Genomic DNA, 23,133 nt, shown 5'->3' on the forward strand with positions numbered 1-23,133 from the left:
TTATTCAGGCCACCAAGAGGGATGAAAGTACCCACACATGCTACAGCATGGATGAACCTGGGAAAGATTATGTTAAGTGAAAGAAGCCAGACACAAAAGGTCACATAGTGTATGATGCCATGTATATGAGATGCCCAGAATAGGCAAATCCATAGAGACAGAAAGTAGATTAATGATTACCAGGGGCTGGGGAGGGAGGGGCGATGAGGAGTGCCTTCTAATGTGTATGGGTTTCTTTTTAGGGTGATGAGAACTTTCTAGAATTAGGTGGTGGTGATGGTTTCACAACCCTTGGGAACGTACTAAATACCACTGAATTGTACACCCTAAAAGGGTGTATGTTATGGTATGTGAATTCTTTCTCAATTGAAAGTAAATATTAAGAGCTAGATTTTTTAAAAAATTAAAATATCAGGCCCTTTGAGAGCACGATAGATGTTCAGGAGAAGCCTCATAGGAAAGTGAAGTTTAGGTTAGGCCTGGAAGAAATGAGAGGGAAGGTAAGCGGACACCCTTAACAGAGGGAAAGGTATGAACAGTGCTGCAGAGCCTTAGGTAGAGAGCATAGCTGCTTGGGCTGAGACAAAGGTCGCTGGGGAGGGGAGGAGGGGTGGGTCTAGGGACAGAGGGGCAAAGGGGATAGGAGGTGATCTGCGGTCCTGCCTACCTGCTGAGCTTAGGAACTGGATAGAACTGCTTCCCCCAGCAAGGTGGGGGCCTTCAGGGAGACTGCAGGGCGTGGCGTGATGACGCATACCAAGCACTGCTCCAGGAAGGAGTCTGGCTGCAGTTCAGGATGAATAATTGAAGGAAGGGACCAAAGCAAAGTTTTGGGAGCATCTGCTGTAGTCTCAGCCCGGGGCTAGAGGCTGCAGGAACAGGAGAAAAACCATCAGATCTTTTCTCCAGCCCTCAGGGGATACAGGAAGGATACCTTGCATTTCTCTAGCAAGTCAGGGTTGCACAATAGTTTTTGATTTTTTTATGAGCCCGTTGATCTCCGAAATAATTTTGAAATTAACAGAACAATTATCATTAGCTCCTTTTACAGAGAGAGAAACTGAGGCTCAGAGAAATTCAGCCTCTTGCCCAGGGCTCTTCCTAAGTGGCAGTGAAGAGAAGAAGCCATATCTCCAACTCACAGTTCATCCTGGGCTGACCTGTCATCTTGTTGGGGAAACCAAGTGTAGACACTGAGAATGAATAAGTACACAAAAATATAGCGCAATGCAAATATATGATAGCCAAAGACAGGCATTAAATTATTATCAACAAACACATTAATCAGTGCTGCGTTATACTGTCGACCACGACACCAAGTGTTTTGAAGGACATTTCTTTTGGATCTTCCTCTGGCTGTACTTTCTATCGCTAAACAAAAGATCAGGAGAGAGTTTGTGTAGAACTTTTGAACCTGGATATTAGAATCAGGACGTGGGTTCAAATCCCACCTTCAACCATTTTCCGAAAGACCTTGGACTCTACTTCTCTCGAGCTTCAGAGCCCTCACCTACCAACTGAGGGTCACACACCCAATTCACAAAGGACTATCGCTATTAATTCTGCAAGGGGCGTCTATAAAGCACATAGGCGTACCTTGCCCCACTGAGGTGGGTGCTCAGTAAGTAAAGGGGAATTTTTTTCAAGGTTTCATATAGGAATTAGCATTCACTGGGCACAGACAACATTCAAGTACCTTCCTATGTTCATAATCCTCACCACAAGGTAGGTCTTATTTACCCACATTTTATAGACGGGGAAATTGAGGCCCAGGGAGCTTGGCTTGCCCCAGCTCACACAGCTGCAATGTGGGCTAAGATGATTGCGATTAAGATTGGTGTCTGGCTTCTTCACTCTGCCACACAACTTACATCAGAACTGGATGTGAAAGAATTCTCATCCTGGGACTTCCTGGTGGCATAATGGTTTAAGAATCCGCCTGCCAATGCAGGGGACACAGTTCAAGCCGTGGTCCAGGAAGATCCCACGTGCCGTGGAGCATCTAAGCCCGTGCGCCACAACTACTGAGCCCGTGTGCCTAGAGCCCGTGCTCTGCAACAAGAGAAGCCACCGCAATGAGAAGCCCGCGTACCACAGTGAAGAGTAGCCCCCCGCTCGTCGCAACTAAAGAAAGCCTGTGCGCAGCAATGAAGACCCAACGCAACCAGACATTAATTAATTAATTAATTAATTTTAAAAAATAAAAAAGAATTCTCATCCTTGCACAGAATCTGAATTAAAAGTCTCTAATCTCCAATGATGGTGGGTTTCAGAACTACCCAGGAGAGAGCTGGAAGCTGCACTTTGCCTATAGTACTCACGTCTGGATCCAGACTGGCATGACCTCACGTACAAACTATTAGGTCCCCAGGCCTTGCCTCCTTCCTTATCTCTCCCCTCCTACTGCTTTGAAGGATTTTTAGATCAAAGGTGCAGCCACTCTCCTGGGGGATAATCCTCTTGCCTGTAACCTTGTTTTCTGAGTGTCCTTCACAAAGAAGGGCTTCAGCAAAAAATTTCTCCCTCGAGCCCAATCACACAATTTTCTTTTCCTTAAGCCTTCGCCAGCCCTCAAGATAGGAAGGTAGATGTCTGGCCTTCAGAAGCAGTTTTATACTGAGGAGCTGCCGGAATAAATTATAGTCCTCAGAATGTGTTAGATACGCCATTTCCACATCCTCACCTTATTTTCTGCTTTGGGTCCTTTCCTTCCCAAACACCACCTCCCTTTTCCTTCCTGAGGCTGATAATAACTTTTTACATTTGCCCACTTCTGGGGGCAGGCATGTCTCTGCACCGAGGAGATTTTCTTCCTCCAGGTAAGAACTTATAAGATTCTAAGACCCAGACAGGATGAGCGAGTAGTAGAGAACTGAGGCAAAAATACTTTCAATCACCAAGGGACCCAGTGGACCCAGAAGGATTAAAGATACCAAGACAAGGCCTAAGAGACTAAGGGCAGAAATAACCGACAGGTACTGGGGAGGGAGCCGGGAGCTGTGCCCCGGGCATCGGGCCTCTGTGAAGTGTGGCTTGCTGGAGAAACTTTCTGGTGGATGTAATTTGTAGAGGCCCCCCTGAGCCTTGTCTCAGGGGAAGGTCCTTTGCCTTTGGAAACATCACCTACTTCCTGCTTCTTCCCTGCTATTTCTAGGGCATGAGAGGAGCCACTCAGTGTCAAGGGGGAGAGGGGTGTGAACTTGAATGTTTTTTTTAGGTTTTTTTAAAGGCATGTGGACCCTACCTTGACCTTTTCTTTTGCCTTCTTTCCAGCAGAGAGTAATTTTAAGGGAAATTACACTTCTTTTCTTTCTTTTTTCACTCAATTTGGCCTAAAGAAAACCACTTTCCTCAGCTGGTGGTTGTTTGCAAAGGTACAGTAGGATGTCTAGCAGAAGGACCCCTTTGCAAAATGGAAGGTAATCTGAAAATGTTCTTCAGTCCTGGCCTTGGGTTTCTGCAGTACCCACACCCCGATGTCCCTAACACACACCTACACACACACACAGCCCTCCTGCCCCCAGCAACTCAAGCTCTACCAGATTCTTGGGCCCCACCCAGATGTACTGAACCAAAAAGCCTGGGGCTGGGGCCTGGAGATCCCCTAATCACCTGCAGAGCTTATTAAAAATACACACTCCTGGCCTCCACCCCCATAGATGTGGATTCGGTCATTCTGTGATGGGGTGGGGGAATTCGCATTGACATCAGACTCCAGACGGTGCCGAGGCAGCTGGTCCAACGAGTAGCCCTGGTGTAGGTCGCCTCCCGCCAGCCTCCCAGGAAGGGATTTCTTCCACAAGCTAAGTGGTAAACTGTGTGTAAAGCTTACTGCGGGACCAGGACGGACAGGGAAGGAGGTGTAGACAAAAAGAGGAAAGAGAAGGAAAAGAAATTCTGGTGTGGGAAGCAATGCCTGGAGGAGAGAGCCGTTCTTTCCTTTCTTGTTATTTCCATTTCCCTATTTCTGGCCCATATTCCTAACCCACTAGTTAACGCCTTCTGATCGAGACCAACTAATGGTTTCTCGTGGGCCTTATAAAAATGGTGACTCAAGACCTGGCCCAACAAAAAGGATTAAGACAGCGTCACCCCAGGACCCAAGGTCAGACCCTGGGGGCCGCAGGATCTGGGGGTAGGGACACCCTGCCTCCGAAAAGCCTGAGAGGATTCTGCACCTCCTTGCTTCACGCGGGTCCTATCCACAGCTCACGTGGTCTCCACAACCCAGATTTCAGCAGGCACCACGATCACCTAGTTAAACTGGGGAGATCACTGGCCAGAGTCCCCCATTCAACAGATCTGTGGGGAGCATGGGCCGGCCTGAGAATCTGCCTTTTTAAGAAGTTCTTGGTGCTGTGATGTAGCTTACCCAGGGACCCCGCGCTCGAACCACTGCTGCGCGTATCTGCCATAATGCCAGAAGTCCCTTAGAGTCATTTCAACTGGCAGCCACCCAAGAACAGTCCTGGGAAAGGTAAGTGGCTTCCAGCCCATCCTGTAGGGATGCATCCGAACCTCGCTCTGTCTGTAACAGCTGCCTCAAACACGGGAGACTGGCTTTCTGCAGAAACGACATGGCCAGGCCTGGACGATGCCTTTGGTGAGACTCACGCTGAAGATGTGGTGTATTTCCTCGCTCCGAAATCGCTGTAGCGCTATTGCATCTGGAAGCCTAGACCTCACTTGGAACACATCTGGCACGATTTTTGAAGTTTGGCCACTTCATACCATTTGCCAGGAGCAGGGACGCCCAGTCTCTTCTGAGAGCTGACCTAGAGATGCTTTACTTGATGTGACCGGTCTTCTTCCTGTGGACCGGTCCCTGGGCTCGTTGAGGAAGAAGTGCAATCTGTCTCACTGTGTCATTTCTCTCTTCCCTCCCTGCCTTCCCTCCGTGCCTCCTTGCCCTCTGCCCTACACCCCACTCCAGTGCATTCCCAGAAGCAGAACAGACAGACCTGCGTCCGGAAGAGCCTCATCTGCGCCTTCGCCATGGCCTTCATCATAAGCGTCATGCTGATCGCGGCCAACCAGATCCTCCGGAGCGGCATGGAGTAGCGGCCTCCCCGGCAGCTGCGTTCCTGGCTCACGCGCATGTGCTTGCCCCGCGGGCAGACTCTTCCTCCACAAAAAAAGCAGATACGGACGGTGCAGACGCGGCACAGTCCAGCGAAGAACCCAAGGTTGCAGTGCAACCCGTGTTGTTGCAAACCCACTTCATCCCCTTGGCAGGTACACAAAAGGGCTGTCTTCAATGCTTTAATGGTCTTGTTTCCTAATGCAATAAATAGCCGCCTGTAGGAACTCTAAAGAGAAACTTCATCTTCATCTCGGAATTCCCATGGCCATCCAGGTTGGCGGTGTGAGGCAGCAAGAGAGAGGCGGAACACGCAATCACCTCCGCGCCCCGTTCTTTCAACGCAGGGGTCAACTGGAGACTCCCTCCCTCCCCCACCCCAGGGCAACCCTCAGTGCCAAGAAGCTGACTTCTGAGTTGCTGCAGAAGTGGGGGCTTCCCGTCCTACCCTGGCTTCCTTCCCCAACCTAGTGGAGGCCCCCCGGCAAGGCATGAGGGGAAAGCCATCGAATGGGGTGCAGCGCCCAGCGGTCTGCAAGTTGCACCCCCTTCGCTTCTGTTCTACTGCCTTTTCTACAGGACTCTTGTTGGCAGAGTTGGGGAGCTCTCGGTTTCCGTCGGCACTTGGCTTTCTGTTCCTAGAGCCCATCGCGCACACAGCATTTTGGGAATCTGCAGAGAGCCTTTCTCCCAGCTTTGCCGTCTGTGCTGCCATTTAGACAAAAAAAAAAGAAGCATAACCGTGAGCATCTCTATCACGTAGACACACAGACAGATGTATATATTGGGTTTCTTCATGTGTGACATCCATCGTCCCTAATTGCTTTACTGCTGATAGAAGCTTGTCCTCCGACACACATCCCTGCCTCCCTGGGGTGGGTCGTTTGGGGATGGAGAGGGACACAGGCTGGTGGTGAGGAGGTATTGCAAGCCACGCCCCAGTGGTCCAGAGTGATGGAGTCCAAACACATCTCCACGCTGCGAGACCACTGCAAGTTAAGGTCCTTGTGCATCTCACCTTTCTCTCATCTTCCGATTTGCTTTCTTAGTCTGTCTTCCCAGATAGAAAGAGAAACACCAACCCAGACGGAAAGCTGGAAAGATCAAACCACTGTATTTTACGTAACGTCTTCAGGCAGTCAGATTCTGCAACTGACTCATTTTCACAAGAAAACAAAAAGATGTTAATGAGCTTAGCCAACTCGACAGGTGAAATACTTCTGTTGGGGAAGGGGAACTGAAGCCAACCCCATTTCAAGTTTGCAGTTTCCTGACTTTTCCTAGATGCCATATCCACCGCTGCTATTCATTCAAGCTTGCATAGTCTGACTAGCCAATAACCTTTCGCTGTAATTCTTCCCTCTGTACGTTTCCAAGCTCAGGTCTTTATTTCTGTGATTGGAGTTGTCTTACTCTTCTTTCTTTCCGTTGCATCTTAAAGCTACAAGCTATTCCCCTCTCCCTTTTCCCTTTTCGTTCAGTATGGAGGTGCCAGAATTTTTCCTCTCTTGCTGCAGCCGGGTGGTTTTGGGGTGCGGTGTGTGTTTATGAATCCCTCCTCAAGCCTCCCCTCTCTCTCTGCTCTCTCCCTCTGATCTTCTCAGACTTGGAGCATCCAAGGTCCCAGTTTGGGGTCTTCTTCCAAATCACCTCTGCAAGCACTTTGGGCAACAGCCTGGGAGCAACTCTAGAAACCTCCCCACTGCAAATATCCATGATGAGCACAAGTAAAACTAGGGATTGAGCCGTAGTATGGAGGAGGGAGCAGGTGTAAGCTCCCGGGAACCTGGGAGGTTACAAGTCCCTCTGTGAAAATGCCTGGGGTCCCACACATCCAGGCCAAGTAAGGCAATGGCCTGCCTGTCCCTGTAGCCTGCCCTGCCCCGCTAGACACTTCACGTGTGTCTATCTCTCCTCTCTCCCCTCTCACCAGACTCACCTCGGTCCCTCAGGACCAGGCTTCAGAACGAGAACAGGTCCAAATGCAGAATACGGACACACAGGACAAGTTTATCATTAGTTTCTGCCCAAAGCATTTTGCTCTCTCTCTTTAGGTGGGAGGGACCCCGTGAATGACTTGGCCATGTCCTCCTGGGGAGCGGGGTGAGAGACCCCAAGTAGACTGGATAGAGACCCCAGGCATGATTCTTAAAGGACCCTGCCCTGTGAGAGGGCAGTGCTGGACTTCAGGGCAAAAAAAATGAGTACTTCTTTAAAGGCCACAGGTTCTTCTGCCTCCTACTGGGGAGCAGGGACCTTGAAGGATGTGAGGATTAGACTTCATTGGAAGAGCAATTAGCCACTGTGCAAGGGTGTGAATTAAACGGCAACCTGAGAGACACCAACAGCCTGTTCCCCACCAAGTCCTTCGCATCCTCTCCCTAAAGGACCATTTTCCTCTCTCCCAGTGAGTCCGTGGAACCGAGTCCATCCTACCCAGGAGAAGGCATCCCTTGTGGGTGTTGCTAGGGAGAGAGGGTGAGAAAGAAGCCATAGAATTCTCTTTGATGGGCTAGAAGTGAACCTCCTGCCGTGGTAACCTCACACATGGCACCAGGAGCTGAGTGTGTGGGAGCATCCCAGAGCTAACGGCACCCCGGAGACTCTGGGCACCAAGATCCTGTAGCTTGGCAGCTTCGCCTGGACGGTCTGTCAACGGTGTTGGGCTGAAAGTGCTGACTTCCCACCGCCCCACCCCCAAGTTCTGTGCACACCAGTGTTACTCCAGGGCCCCAGGCCAGCCAGTGCCTTCCCCACGGGAGTTACTGTGCTCACGGATGAAGACTCTAGAAGTCCTGGTCCCCCATGTCCACGGTGTGCCATGTGGCCCTGGCTGAAAGTGACCTTTGCAGGAACTGAGCGGGAGAAACCCAACGCTCACTCTGTCCTCCCAGCAAATAGACTTAAGAGTCTATTATGGGGTGGCTGAGAGACTGGCAAACCGAGCGTGGCTCATTCTTGCCTCCACCCCTGACCACGCGAGTGATGATCAGGGAGGCACTTTGCTTGGGGGACAAGGGGTGCAGACGCTGACCCTTTGACCCCCAAAGAAGCTGTCTCTCATCACTCCCAGAGCCCCCAAACAGGACCTAGCACGGGAACTATTAACCGTGGCTTCCAGAATGTGCGTGGGTCCCACATGACCTATCTGTGTTTAAAAAAAAAAAAAAAAAAAAAAAGGATGTTGCCATGGCAACCCTTGCATTCCACCCTGAGTTTGCCAAGGCACACAAAAATAGGGAACATTTCCTTAAAGAACAAACACTTGGGTCCTGCCTGCTTGCATCCTGACTCTCTGATCTGTATCCCACTGGTGGGAGAAATTAGCCTCAAAGGATCTGGTCATTCTCTGCCTTTTCCTCTTCTGTTCGGACCTGTCCTTCCATTTGCTCAGGAGAACAGGAGCTATCTGTGAGCCGGGTGGTACCCTCCCCACTTCCCAGAGCCCAGAGCAAAGACCCCTTATTCTGGGCAAAAAGGCAGAAATGCCATCTGGAAGACAAAAAATATTTTAAGCCCCAGTCTTTAAAAGCATCTGTTTGCCTGTTGAGAAGCTCTCCCACAAGCCAGAAATGTGAACTAAAGTGAACTGAGGTTTACATGTGGTCTCCAGCAAGCCAGTGGTTTGCAGAGTTTCTAGGTGGTTTATTTGCAGAGGACAAGATGTGTGCGACACGTCTTCTTTCTTGATATCTGCTTCCTGTCTCAATTTTCGCCTGACAAATGGTCTCCTCTCTGCAGTTAGCCGAAAGAGCCTAATGAAAGATGGCAAGCTCGTCTTGATGATCACGCCCCCATCCCAACCTCCCATCCACAGAATCACAAAACGATATATCGGACGCCTGGGAGAGAAATTTATCTTTTATTCCAAATGCCTTCTCTAGGTTCAGTCCAGACTCAGGTCATAAATCAAAGAGAGTTTTGCTCTTAACCCATAGCTAGCAGCTCCTCAGCTTGGCGGGCATGGCCTTGTGTGGGTGCACACCGTAAAGCCCCGTTCCGCTGTCCTCTAGCTCTCCATGCCTGCTGAAGCTGCCGAGTTCTGCTCCTTCCGGCTGGAGGTCTCGAACATATGAGGTCATTTTATTGCACTATTTCTCCAAAAGCCCGTAGTGATCGTGTTGTTCATTCCGTTCCACTAAGATACACAAAAGGTCTGGAACCCCACTGCAAAAAGGAGGGGCCCCCTTTCCTATAATGCCATGACGATACAGATAGACTTAAGCTTCTAGACTTCGGCATATACTGGTTGTGTCACCAGGCGGACCGCGGAACCGTCTTCCCTGGAGAACATCTATCTGAAATGACCTCGGATCAGAGATTTCACATTGGCCTCTTCTGTGATCCTCCCAGGGCTAAGCCTCCGTAACCTAAAGGCGTTGCCATAGCTATCCTCCCAGACCGCCTCAACTCCTTCCGGGAGGGGAAAAAAAATCCATCAGAAACAGAAAAGAAACATTATTCCGCAGCTAGGGGTTTCAATTTGAATTATTTAAAGCAATGGCAAAATGCAGGGAGGTTCAGGCTGCCTTGAAGCACTCTGTCTCCATGACAATTTAAATGTCAGAAGTGTTCAGCTTCACTTCTTACTTCCTTTGACTAAGTCACTCAGAGGACTGTCCTCCGTTATGTGGCCTTGTCATAGACACTTGGTTTGGAGGGAAAAGGTCAGGCACTCAAACCAGCCAAGCATTTCTCTTAGTATCCTATGCTCCATGCCAAGTCCATGGTCATTGAAACAGCCGTGGTTTCTACTGAATACTGGTTTGGGACCCTCTTTATAAGGTCTCAAGAGTCATGACAACAATGCTCCAAAAGTCTTGGAAGCAAAATTAATTTGATTCAGGGTTTCCCTGGTGGCGCAGTGGGTGAGAGTCTGCCTGCCGATGCAGGGGACGCGGGTTCGTGCCCGGTCCGGGAGGATCCCGCATGCTGCGGAGCGGCTTGGCCCGTGAGCCATGGCCGCTGAGCCTGCGCGTCCGGAGCCTGTGCTCCGCAACGGGAGAGGCCACGGCAGTGAGAGGCCCGCGTAACGCAAAAAAAAAAAAAAAAAAAAAAAAAATTAATTTGATTCAGTTGGCTTGAAATACAGTCACAATCGGGTTCTGCCAGTCCCCCACAGACAGTCCTCTGAAACTGGGAAAGACTTGCGAAGCATCCTGACCTCTGCCTCCGCCTTGGGTAGCTAATCCGTTGAGTGGGCCCACCATGCTGGGCATAGCCCTCATCCATCTCTTTCCCTTGAGCCTGATGGGTTGGCTTTCAAACCTGTGCTTCTCACACTGTTAGACTTTATTGTCCAAGTGAAACAGATGCAGAGGCTGGAATTTTCCAGGGGGCAGAGCAGCAGGTTAATTAGGAAGGAATATTCCAGGGACTGAAAACTTCAAGTGTGTTGTTGCTCCATCCCTGGCCCTGGGAGTGAAAAAGAAAGTTTTTAAAGGGTCGCTGAGGCTGATCTCTGAACATTTTCCCTGTACGTCTGGTCTACTCTGGGAGCATACAGGGGTTTGAGTGCCATGGGGCTACTGCCCAACAACCTGATCCCAACGACAAGTGCTGGGAACTTCAAGAGGTGGCTGGTAGCCTGCCGTTCCTCGGGGGCTGCTGACATTTGCCAAGGCCAAAATGCCTTTCCCAGGGTGCACTGTCTGGGCTCAGACCGGTTGAACTGAGGCGAAGAGAGAAGACCTTAGCCCTGGACGTGTAAGAAGCAGTGTCAGCCAGGGAGGGCACAGGAGGCAGGGCCCCAGGTGCTTCTGCCACCCACCAGCCAGATAATTCTGAGTGATTCCCCTTCCCAGCCTCAGGTGTCTCATCTCTAAAGCAAAGGGAAAGGTCAACCAGATGACGCAAAAGAGCCCTCCTCTTGTGACAGTCTGAAATAAATCAAAGTGAATGCCCACACTTTGAGAGGGTCCCTATGTCCCCTATGAATTGCATTAGGGGACCGGCAGTTCCTTTTTTTTTAAACGCAAATCCCAAGAGGCAGTTGTAAGAAGCTATCTCTTTAGGTGTCCGTTGTCTGTAGATGAAAGATGCAAGTCGGCTTCTGTCGAGTGTGTCTTGCAGGCAAGAGGTTTTATTTACTCCCTAAGGACTTGCTGATTCAAGGGAGCATCCAAGATGGGCCTTGTGCCCTGCCTGAGCCAGTGTCACAATGAAGGACGTGGGATCACCTTACCAGAGGTCCCGTGAATCAGAATTCCTGCCTAAGTAGGGTGAGACAAAGCCAGATTCCAGGAGAAGATGCTGCTTCCCCATCTGAAAAAGCCTAACTGGAAGTTACTGAATAAACAGCACAACTTCTGATCATTTCTTTCTTTTTTTTTCTGACCCATGGAACAGCAGTTCCCATATATAGGGTAGTGGCTTGTAATTATTCGTAACATTGCAGAAGGGAGTCACGATCTCTGGGGATTGTTAGGGATTTGATGAAGAGTCTGCGGAGACCAGACGCCTGCGGTGGTCCTTAGGTGGCTGATGAGTGATGCTGAGTACAGGTGCCTGCTTTAGATGCGATCCAACCACGAGGAGGGATACAGGGCAGAGAGATGACAGCCGCAGTATCCACAAAAGTCTCCGGCCCTTCTGCGCCATGACAACCTAAATTCCTAGGTTTCCTTTTTTTTTTCTCTTCCCAAAGTAAATGGAGGCCGTCATTGTTTTTCTAGCAAGCCCTGCTGGTCTTCCCTGGAAAGACCTAGATTGGCCAAGGAAAGGGCCCTCTCAGCTCCTGGTGGAAATTTACACAAGTCACTGTCTCTCAGCTCTCTCCAAGGAAAATCAAAGAATGTTCTTTCTTTCTAACCTGGAAATGAGGCTTCAGGGGTCTTTAAATGGCTTCTTAGTGGGGTTTGATTTTTCTTCCCCAACTCTGAATCCAGGAAGAAGCTATTTCTCCAAGGGCTAACCAAAGACAATGCCCTTGGAGGAAAATCAGCCCCCAGAATCTGGCCAGGGAATGGGTTGGCAAGCTGTCATCTGCTGGGGGTAGGGGTCGTTGTGACCCTAGGGGGTCATTAGACTTGAGACAGGAGTTTTTTCTCAAAGCACGGTGGTAAATGGCTAGATACAAATCAGAGCGCAGCTGAGGACTGTTACAACCAGGCTGACCGGAGCTTGGCAGGTCTCATATCCAGAATGGGCCACTAAGACTGAAATCCTGGGTCACAATCTTCCCATTTACCTCATTCACGTTCCTTTTTTTTTTTTTTCATTCAGTATTCGTTGATGATTTCTGCTATTAAATGATGAGAGAGTCAGCAGATTAGTCAAAAGAAAATCTTTATATAAAATGTAAATATTAATATAAATTAACTTGGCATGCAACGCACTGATCCCATGAAGTACATATTATTAATATGTTATCTTAGTGTATAAAGGAAAACTGACTGCCATATTTACCAGATGTTTTTCTCTAACCAAACTTGTCTGTAAATATATAATCTGTATAAAAAAGAGTCTAATTTACCATTATTTATGCAATAGAAAAAAATAAAAGTTTTTTTTTCTTTTGATGAGAGATTCAGCTCGTTATCTGGGGCTGTGATTTGCAAAAGGGTCATGAAATTCATTTCCGTGACCCTGAAGGGAAACCAGATCTCTTTGATGGACCGTCCAGCAACATCACCCCCTTCCAAGAAGCAGCCAGTGAGAAAGCAGCTGGGGATCTTTGGTGGGGCTTTGGAGGGGAATGATTGACATCAGGGGAAGTAAGCCGACTATGGAACATATGGTGAGCAATACGAACCAGCTTCTGGCTGGGGAGCAGACAGTCTAATTAAGAAAATTTTGCAGACACCCAAGCTAATGGTGTCATCCTTTTGGTATGCCATTTGCCAAACCCTTCCCAACATTAGCATTCAGGTACTGCTTAGCTTTTGCTTAAGCATTTGGAATTTTTAATGTTATTTGAGCTTCTTGGGCATAGGAAAAAACCCACCCGTTCCCTTATAATATATTTATATGAGGAAACAAAGGGCACCAAAAAGGCAAGTGACTTGCTTAAAAGCACTACCAGGGATCCTGCCTGGATCCGGCTCATAACATTGGCCTTCTGTCTCCAAGCCTCATGAGGGCATCTCATATTTTCTTTCCTTTCCAAAAATGTTATCACATGTTTCCCCAAATATCCTGTACTTAAGTCAAAACCCTGAGTTTCCTGTGGGTAGAATCTCCCAGAATCTCTCAGGGTCCTCAGTTCTAAGTGCTGCATTTTATACACCTTCTTCAGACACTTATGAGGTAAAATCACTATGCGTTTGTTTTTGTTTAAAAATTCTAAAAATAGAGTGTTCTAGGCATAGAGCATGTGTTTTGTTTTGTTCTTTCTTTCCCCTTGTTAAAGGGGGCGTCTGGCAAATTCCAGTGAGATAATAACTTGGATTTTATCCTCTCTGATCTGGGTTTTAAGAACTTTTTTATTATACAGGAACAGTTAGTCATGAATATTCATTCTCCTGAGTCCTTACCCCAGCAGCGGGTGTTCTGCAGGGCAAAAGACCCCACAGGGGACTGAGAACAGAACTCAGGTCTGACCCTGACCACAGAGATGAGAAGCCTGAAGGGTCATGGGTAACATTCAAGGGAAAACAAAGCTGTCCCTGAAAAGGTGATCGTATCTTTGAATTCTGTTGGGATTTTTCCATACTTTTGGTAAGTGAATTTCAAAGGCTTTTCTTTCAGAGAAGTATATGTCTGTGGTCCGGCCATGTGCACAGTTAGAAAGCCAGGCCCATCACTTCTCCTGCGGACTCTGGAAGGTCTACCTGTAGCAGGTTGCCTGGCCTTGAGCAGCAAAGGATGGGTGACCCGGCTGACGGAGGACCTGAGGCCACGTTCCCAGGCCGATCTCTGCTCCCTGGTTTTATTTCAACCCAGAACACTTGGACTTCAATCACTGGGTGACGAGCCAAGGGAGGACACAGCTGTGCTCCAGCCTAGCTGCAATCACCCCCAGGTCCTGGGGTATCATACTTGGACCCAAGCTCCAGCCCCTAAGCACAGGCCACTGTGTGGTCAGAAGGCTCCTCTGACTTGGGACGTCTTCAGCAACCAGTCCTGCAGCTGTGCTCAGAGCTGGCAAGGCCCTGGCTCTCACTTCTGAATTTCCTAGGATGAGGAAGTAAAGATGCCAATGTCTCCTGGCAGAGATGCTTCAGGGCTGTGCTAAGGGTGACACGCTGGTAGACCCTTTGGGACCCATTGCCCCATTCTGGCTCTCGTAATTTTTGTCCCCCACCCTCTCCCCTTTTTTCTACGCTCTCAAGATAGCTGGAAGTTAGCCAAGCTTTTTTTTTTTTTTTTTTTTTCCCTCTCGGTACGCTGGCCTCTCACTGTTGTGGCCTCTCCCGTTGCAGAGCACAGGCTCCGGACGCGCAGGCTCAGCGGCCATGGCTCACGGGCCTAGCCGCTCCACGGCATGTGGGATTTTCCCGGACCGGGGCTCGAACCCGTGTCCCCTGCATTGGCAGGCGGACTCTCAACCACTGCTCCACCAGGGAAGCCCCTAGCCAAGCTTTAAACAGGGCAGTGGTTCCCAACCCTGGTTGCACATGGGAATTGCCTGGGAAGCTTTAAAAAATCCCAAGTCTTGGTGCTGACCCCAGATACCCCAATTCCATTGCTCTGGGATGCAGCCTGGCAGCAGGGCTGCCCACTCTCCAGGTGACTGTAATCAGGGCGAAGCACTAGGGCAGGGAGTTCCTACTCTTTCAGATTTGGATGATTTCCGGAGAAGCAGGTCAGTCCCCCTTAGCACAATGGTCCTCAAAGTGCGGCCCCTCAGCTAGAACCTGGGAGCTTGTTAGAAATGCAATTTCTCGGGCTGCACCCCAGCCTACGGAATCGGAGATTCTGGAGGTGAAACAGGCCCTGCAGGTAATTTGGAAGGTGATGCTCCCTTAAGTTTAAGAACCTCTGTTTTTCACAATGATGGACGGCGGAATCAATCCATAATTATGAGAATCACTGGGTGCTTTATAAATGTCGAGATGCCTGGGCCTCTCACTGTAGGCCTGTGGGATCAGAGCCACAGGGGAAAGGGTCGCCAGTGAGGGTCATTTGAGGAGTCCTACAGGGATATTCGGAAGGGAGGTGTGAACTTGAGTCAGCTCAGCGGCCAGACGCAGCAAGCCAGGATCGAGAGCCAGTTCCTTGACGGCCCTGCGATAATGCTCCCAGCGCCTGAGTCTCAGAAGGTATTTCCTGGGCGTGGCCCCCAGGGTGTCATCTGCGGTTGCGGCCCATATCCCCTGAGCACAGCAGCAGAGACCTCTGCTCTCCCTCCCAGGGAGGTGCCGCCGGCTTATAAACTAGGGGCTCTTGATGTCTTTCCAATGTCAAAGCCATGGCTGCCAGGCTGTCCCTAGGAAGCCAGGGGGTGGGAGTGGAGTATGCAGGATGAGTGACACCCTCCCACTTTTCCCTAAGATTCATCTGGATGAGAGCAAAATAAAACTGAGCGCAAAGAAGGAGTGAATTGTCTGGTGTGTGAATTACATCTCGATAAAGCTGTTACAAAAAAATGAGCACACGTGTAGCTCTGGAAGAGGAAAAGAAGCCAGAGGTGGAGGCCTGGGGATGGCACTGAGCCTCCTGTGTGTCTGGCGGCCTCAGGTGGTGATCTGGGGCAGCTGGCACGGTCCTGGCTTCTCCTGGTTGCCTCAGGCAGAAAGTCCTGAATCTCAGAAGCAATGCAGCCAGGAGTGGGTACCCTGATCCCAGGGTCTCTGCTAGGGGACCTCCTTCAGCCTCGGCTCTCCCCAGCCTTTCAGAATAAAGAGGACCCAGCCTAATCCTCCTGGGTTTGAGCCTCTCTGGTCCAGGAACCGCATAGAATGCTTTCTTCTTGGTCAGTGTCACTCCAGGGCCATCCCCCCATCCCTCCGCCAGCCTTTTCCTCTAAGAATGACGTGTCCAGTCTGGAAAAGAGAATTCGGGGCTTGGGAGGCCCTGGAGGTGTCTGCAGTGCCATCGTTAGGGAGGAAATGGGGTTGTGTTGTACAGGGCGGGGGCAGGCTATGCACAGGCTCCAGTTTATCTGTGACCCTGGATGGACAAATGGCCTCAGCCATGTCACTAAAATAAGCTGATTTAGCCACAAGGCAGCTTATTTTGCTCATCTTTGTATTCCCAGCACCTAGCATTGCACTGATCACATAGTAGGTGCTCAATAAATAATTTGCTAAAGGGATAAACACCCCAGATTAGCTCATCTTGCTCAGATACCCAAATTCTCTAGTGGCTCCGAATTTGTTCCTGGGGCCTCTTTCTCTCTGCCACATTCCTCAATCTCCTGTCCTCATGACCCTAGTTCCCATGCCTTTGTCAAAATCAGGTATGCCCTGTCTTTACAGCTTTATTTGTTCTGTTTTAATTCCTCCAGTCGATCCAGGAATTCTTTATCCCCTTTGAAGAACCAAGTTCAGCCCCTTCGGTTTCTTCTTAAGGGCGCTCCCAGCTGGCCTTTGGTGCCACAGAGCTGGGTTCTCCTCTGACGGGAAAACAAGCCCCATCGCCTTTCCTAAAAGCCACAGCATCAATCCCCTTGGCTTGGTTTGATGCTAGGGCCTTAAGGTCTTCAAGCCTCAACACACCACCCTCCTGGGCTGGGATGGATGCAGTCCTGCCAGCTGCTCTACACAGCTCTCTCACCTCTGCAGGTCTCCATCACACCTGTCGACTGCCAACCCCACCATGGAACACCAGCCTTCACTATACGGCTAATACTTTAGAGACTCATCTGAGAAACTAGCAAATGTCTACCAGGTACCAGTAGGGTGCAAAGAGAAACAAACAGAACACCAGGAGTTTCTAGTCTAGCAGAAAGGATGGACAAGTAAGCCTGCCATTACAGCAACAGGGTCAGAAGCCCTAGGGAAGAATTCACTAGAAGATCATAGCGATACAAAGGAAGGAGCGCTGCTCATTTTAAAACTTAAAATTGCTTTTTGTTATGAAATATTTCAAACACATAAAATAATACAGCAGTATACTCATCGCTCACATTTAACAGATGTGAATGTTTTGACTGGGACTTCTCGTCTTCTCGTTCTCCTTTAAGAAATAAAACCTTAGAGATATGGCCAATGTTGTGGCCCAATTCTATCATTTTTTCCTTCCCCTCCCTCTTCTGATGTGACCACCTTCCTGCAACTGATCATTCCTATCCCTATTTTTTTTTTTTTTTGGTAGGGGGATTCTTGGAGGGGTAGGACAAAGAAGTTAGCAGAGCGCAGGGGGACAGCACATTACAGGAGAGGGACCGGCACGTGCAAAGGCCCACAGGCACAGCATACTTGGCTGAGAGACCAGTTGTGAAGACTTCGTGTTAATCCAGAGGAGACATGATGGTGACCTAAACTCGGGGAGAATGGGGGGTGGAGAAAAGAGGGCAGTGCCTGGAGAGATTGAGGAAAGAGAGTAGGACCTGGCGACCGGTTTGACATGTGGCTTGTTGGAAAAGAATGGCTCAAGGATGACGTGGGTTTCTGGTTTAGGAAAGGGTGGGGGAGACGTGGAATTTAATTTATAATGATTAATTGGAGATACGTGTAGGGCATCCGAGTGATATTAGATAGAGAGATCTGGGCTATATCACTTTTGCTGCAAAAAAACAAGTGGCCATTTGGTTTGTCTGTCCCTTTATGAGCTAGAGAAAAGTGTACCCCACTAGAAAAGTTTGTTTTCAAATCTTTTCCACCCATTTCTTCCTTCCTTCTCCATCTTGTGGCAAGAGAGAAAACTGCAGTCTGTCTTGGGTGGTGTACACCGTTCAAACCCTGGGCTGTACCCATGCCCAGTGTCAAGGCAATTGCTCAATTTCAGCTCTTTGGTATCATGTAGACCCTGCATCAGCCTGGCTCTTCAGGAGCTGGGAAAATGAGAGAGTTTCATGTGAGTGGCAGGCTGGAAGGTGGGAATAAAATCAAAGTCATCTCTGAGCCAGTAAACAGGCTGGTACCTTGGAGACAGAGCATGGCGCCTCAGTTGCCCACATGGCAAGAAACCCCGCTGCTGACTTTGTCATTGTTTCCTTTGCAGCCGATGACCTCCCAAAAAATTGGGGGAGAAACTCTGTAGGGATTTCCTAGGGTCTAAACAGGCAGAGGTGGTGGTTGTGGGATCAGAACGTCATCCCCAGAGCTTTGCTCTCTTCAGCTCAAATGAACAGCTGGCACAGACTCCCATAAGCCCTTTTCCAATGTGGACACCTAAGCAGTTGTCAATCAAACTCTGAGCCGCCACCCCACCTGCTGGCCACACACGTTGCTAATTTTGACCTTAGCTCTATTATTTAACAGATTCATTGCCAGACCTGGGTTTTCATAAATTATTTCCAGGAAATGCGAAGGTTGAAGTCAAGTTGAACTCATGTGGTTTTGCTTGTTAACTTGAGCGTCCTCTGTGATTTCTGGAAGATCTTGCAGCTCTGCCTTTCAGTAACCACGGCTGGTTGCTTGTTTTGACTCCAGGAAGCTCCGAGGTAATCTCGCCTATTAAACCCAAATAGAATGTTGGCAAGTCAAAGTCTCAGCCTCAGCCCACACAGAAGAATAGTTTATCTTGCCTGAGAAGTATAAAATCAAATATCCATGTCATGGGAGCACATTCTCCTCGCTTGGCCTTCAGAAGAAAATATGCTTTGAACCCCCTCCCCAGAGGTAGAAATGAAAAAGTGAAAGATCTTTGTTTGAGTCATTTTGGCAAGACCACTGTCCTGGCCTCCTTCTCTCAGCCAGTTTGGAGACTTCAGAATTTTTACACAAGCGTGAGCACTGAGCCCTTTCCCAAGCATCCTCACTACAGCTGCATCTTGAAGGCCCTGGGCATCGGTTAACACTCACTTTGTCAGGACAGAAAGCTTTAGTCAGAGCTGAGCTAAAATATGAGACCTCACAGCACAACTGGATGATTGGAACATCTTCTGGCTTTATGTGGCCGCCCCTTAGTTTCCAAATATATCTTAGCTCAGCGATGAGATTTATATACCCATAGGGATTAGTACCTGGCCCTGCCTGACAAGCCTCCTGTCTGCCATTCCACAAAGCAAATAAAAGCATCTATTCACAAGAACCAATCTAGTTTCTTATCGTGGTCATTTTCTCCGTGCTTTTCCTTACTTCATTGCTTATCTGTAGTGAAAGCCGCTCAAGGAGTTATAAACATGGTTCAGAGATAATGCTGCATTTTCCTCCTCCCAGTTTCCATTCAAATAATCATGAAGATGGAAAAACACAACACTGGACACCAAAGATAAGAGTTTAAAGGGAAGTTTCTCATAACCACAGAACCAGTGAGGGCGAATGAAGAAATACAGTGGATGAGATCAACTCACATTCTACATTCTGGGCCATGATAACACAGTCAAACTACAAGTGGTAGGGAGTCTGCAGCCATCTTAAAGCAGAGAGGTGCCTCTCTGACATAATAAGGGTCCTTACTCGCCATTACTCTACAAGTGTGGTTCCGGGGCACCAGAAACTCTCCTTCCTAGGGACATTGGCTAGTCTCTCCTTGAACTCATCTGGGGAACACAAACTAGGACTTAACAGCTAATGTTTCATCAGAGACCATGAAGCCCAAAGGCCAAGAGGATGACATATTCAAAGTGCTGAAAGAATCTTACATCTAAAGAAACTAAAGACAGTATGAATGTATTTTTGTTTGTAACTCCTTTTTTCTATCTGGCTGAAAAGACAACAGCATAAAGCTATACTTGTAAATCTACGTTGATGGGCACACAATGTATAAAGGTATAATGTCTGAAAGTAACGGCATGAGGGGACCGAGATATACAGGAGAAGTTTTTATATAGTATTGACATTAAATTGGTATTAATCTGGACTCATTTGTTATAAATTAAAATGTTAATTGCAATTCCCAGGGAAAGCACTAAGAAAATAACTCAAAAAATTGTAGTTAAACAAATGACAAAGTAGTTTAAATGGTACGCTAGAAAAATGACTATCTAACACAAAAGAAGGCATGTACTAACAGAGGATTGAGGAACACAAAGGATATTCTTGATCAGTTTCAAAAAGACATAAAAACATCTAAAAATACTTCAAAATGTAATAGTAGACCATGACTCTGTAATGATTATTTTGAAATAGACATGTCAATACGAACTCATGATTTTAACATGCTCCCTGGCTTTTTGCATAGAAAAGGCATAGAAACAAAGACACTCCTATAGTGATGAGGACTGGTGACCGGAGCTTGTTTTCTGAATTCCACCAAAAGGAACAAGGTATCGATCCTAGAGCTGGGCCTGGGAAAGTACAAAGCGAATTTGGGACATATTGTGGTGGCAGTAGCTAAGCAAGTCTCAGAGAACAGTGACACACCAGAGTTGGCAGGAAGGGGATGCCACTGGCCAAATCTGGAAGAATCTGAACATCAGAAGAGAAGAATGGCTGTAACTGCTCTTAACATGATGAATAAAAAAATCATGAATCAGACATTACATTGAGAGAGAGAGAAGAGAGAGCGGGGGAGAGAGAGGGGTGTGAAAGGATAAAGTAAGGATGAAAGGATGTTAATAATTCTTGAATTTAGATCAAGGGTATGTGTGTGTTCATTTTACTATTTCAACGTTTCTATATGTCTAAAAGCTTTTAAAATGCAGAAGAAAGGATAACAAGAAACTAAATTTATTTAACGAAAGCAGAAAACGAAAATACATAAAAAGAAATCATAAAGCCAAGTGACAAACGGGCTACCCGCTAAAAAGAAGAAAATGTCTTCATAGAGATCAACAGGAAATATAGGAGACTTCGCTTCTAGGTGAAATGGAGTAACCAGGACCGATCAATCCCATGTGAAATAACAACAAAACCAAACAATAGGACAAATGATATGAAGCACTGGCTCTAAGACACCGGACAGCAGACAGAGCTCTGTGAGCTCCCAGATTGGAAGGAATGGAGCTGGGCACTTGGAGACAGCAGTGTGCCTGTGAGACTGGCTGGGACCTGGGGCCCCTGCACTCAACACCACCAGAGGGGTAGGCAAATCGCCTAAGCCACCTCTCCGGCCTGACCCCTAGACACACCCCTACCCTCACCCCACATAAAGACCCAGCTTGCCCCCGCCCTCGGGGAGCGATCAAGGGAAGCTGTTACTTGTTTTCACCCCCTCCTGTGGCCACAGGAGCCCCAGTAAAGCCTTGCCTGAATTTCTCGTCCGGCCTCTTCTCAATTTCTACTGATTGGGGAAGGGAAGGCCGAGAACCCTGGTTGGTATCAGCTGCGGCTCACAGGGCAAAGGACCCTACGGCAGGGAGCTGCACACAGAACCCTGAGGACCTGTAGAGCATTTCCTTCCAGTAGTTCAGAAACTGAGCATCTCAAGCGTTAGGACACTAGCAGAGGCTGGGAGAGACAACTGCTCCAAGAGTGTCTGTTCCCAACATCAGAGGAGAAACCTCACAGCTCACCAGGTATGAGCATCCGTTTGAGTCCTGTATTAGCTTCTTAGGGCTGCTGTAACAAATGATCACAAGCCGGGTGGCTGAAAACAAGAGAAACTTATTCTCTCTCAGCTCTGGAGGCTAGGAGTTTTAATGAAGTGCTGGCAGAGCCACGCTCCCTCTGATGGCTCTAGGGAAGGATCCTTCCTGACCTTTTGTAGCTTTTGGTGTTGCCGGCACTTCTTGGAGTGCCTTGGCTTACAGCTGCCTCACTCCAGTTTCTCCGTCTGTCATCACATGGCCATCACTCCTGGGTCCGTCTCTGTTTTCTCTTCTTATAAGGACACCAGTCATTGGATTAAGGCACACCCTAATCCAGTGTGTCCTCATCTTAACTAATTATATCTGCAAAGACCCAATTTCCAAATAAGGTCACATTCTGAGGTTCTGGGTTGATATGAATTTGGGGTGGGGGAGACATTATTCAACCCCATAAAAGTACTAAGAAAAGACTTGCCTCAATCGTGGGGAAAAGTTAACTCTAGACTAACATGCTAATTTGATCCCACTTAAAGCTTAAAAGCAAGACCAAAAGGTTCAAACTATTTCTAGGAACCTCAAGTGCATCCCAGTACAAAGTTCAAGAATTTTGTCCGTAATACAAAACTATTCAACATTTACAAGGTAAAATTCTCAATATCTGGCATCTGATAGAAAATTATATTTGAAGAAATAATGTCTAAAACTTCACCAAATTTGATGAAAACTATAAGCCATAGATCCAAGAAGTCAATGAACCCCAAACAAAAAAATGTGAATAATATTTTACACTAAGTTGCTAAGATCTAGTAATAAAGAGAAAAAATTTTAAACACCCAGGGGGAAAAAGACATTATATATAAAGAACCAATATAAGAATAACTGCAGATATCAGGAAAAGAGTCTAGAAGAGCTTGCAGAAATGTCTTTAAAATACTGAAGCAAAAGGTCTGTCCACATTATATTCAGTAGCCAGTGGAATATATTTCAAAGACAAAAGCAAAATAAAGAGTTTTCAGACATAAACGCTGAAAGAATTCATCACTAGCAGACCTGCACTACAAGAAATGTTAAAATACTCCTTAAAGCAGAACTTAAAGGATGCAACTAGAGGCCCCCAAACTGAACGCCAAGCTTCTTTCCATTGTCAGCTCTACACGGAAAGGGAATTTATTGCATTTGCTGCTATATTCCCAGCACCTACAATAGTGTCTTGAGTACAGCTGGTGCTCAAATAATTATGGAATAAGTTTCAACAATTTCTGCTCCTGTCTTTTGAGTCATAAAGCCCTTTTGCCTTCTCTGGACCCAGGATGTACCATAGAGTCACAGAAGTCATAGAATGTCGACATTGAAAGGAATACTTGATGGCCCCTCATTTTAAAGTTAAAAAAACCCTGAGGTCCAGAGAGAAGCGCTGGGCTCAAGGTCATGTACCAAGTAGTGATGGCAGAGCTGGGACAAGACCCAGGTCCCCTCAAAGTCCTAACCCCTCTGCTTCCCTCACAGTTATCAGCGTCCTAACAGCTGCAGAATCTGTTTCCAGAAGGGTCTAAACCCAGGCATTGAGGATGCTTGTGAGTTTGCTCAGTACATG

At 47.9% G+C, this 23,133-nt stretch overlaps 1 protein-coding gene across 1 annotated transcript in view; it reads left to right on the forward strand.

The window, feature by feature from the left end:
* Positions 1-12,600, forward strand: part of CALN1 (calneuron 1) — a 466,107-nt gene extending 453,507 nt beyond the window's left edge. Inside the window, exon 6 of the mRNA XM_032607111.1 lies at positions 4,934-12,600. Within this exon, the coding sequence (XP_032463002.1) occupies positions 4,934-5,061 (128 nt within the window). The 3' untranslated portion in view covers positions 5,062-12,600. The remainder of the gene's footprint in view (positions 1-4,933) is intronic.
* Positions 12,601-23,133: the final 10,533 nt, after the last annotated feature.

This window comes from Phocoena sinus, chromosome 15, assembly GCF_008692025.1.
Source record: "Phocoena sinus isolate mPhoSin1 chromosome 15, mPhoSin1.pri, whole genome shotgun sequence".
Taxonomy (NCBI): domain Eukaryota; kingdom Metazoa; phylum Chordata; class Mammalia; order Artiodactyla; family Phocoenidae; genus Phocoena; species Phocoena sinus.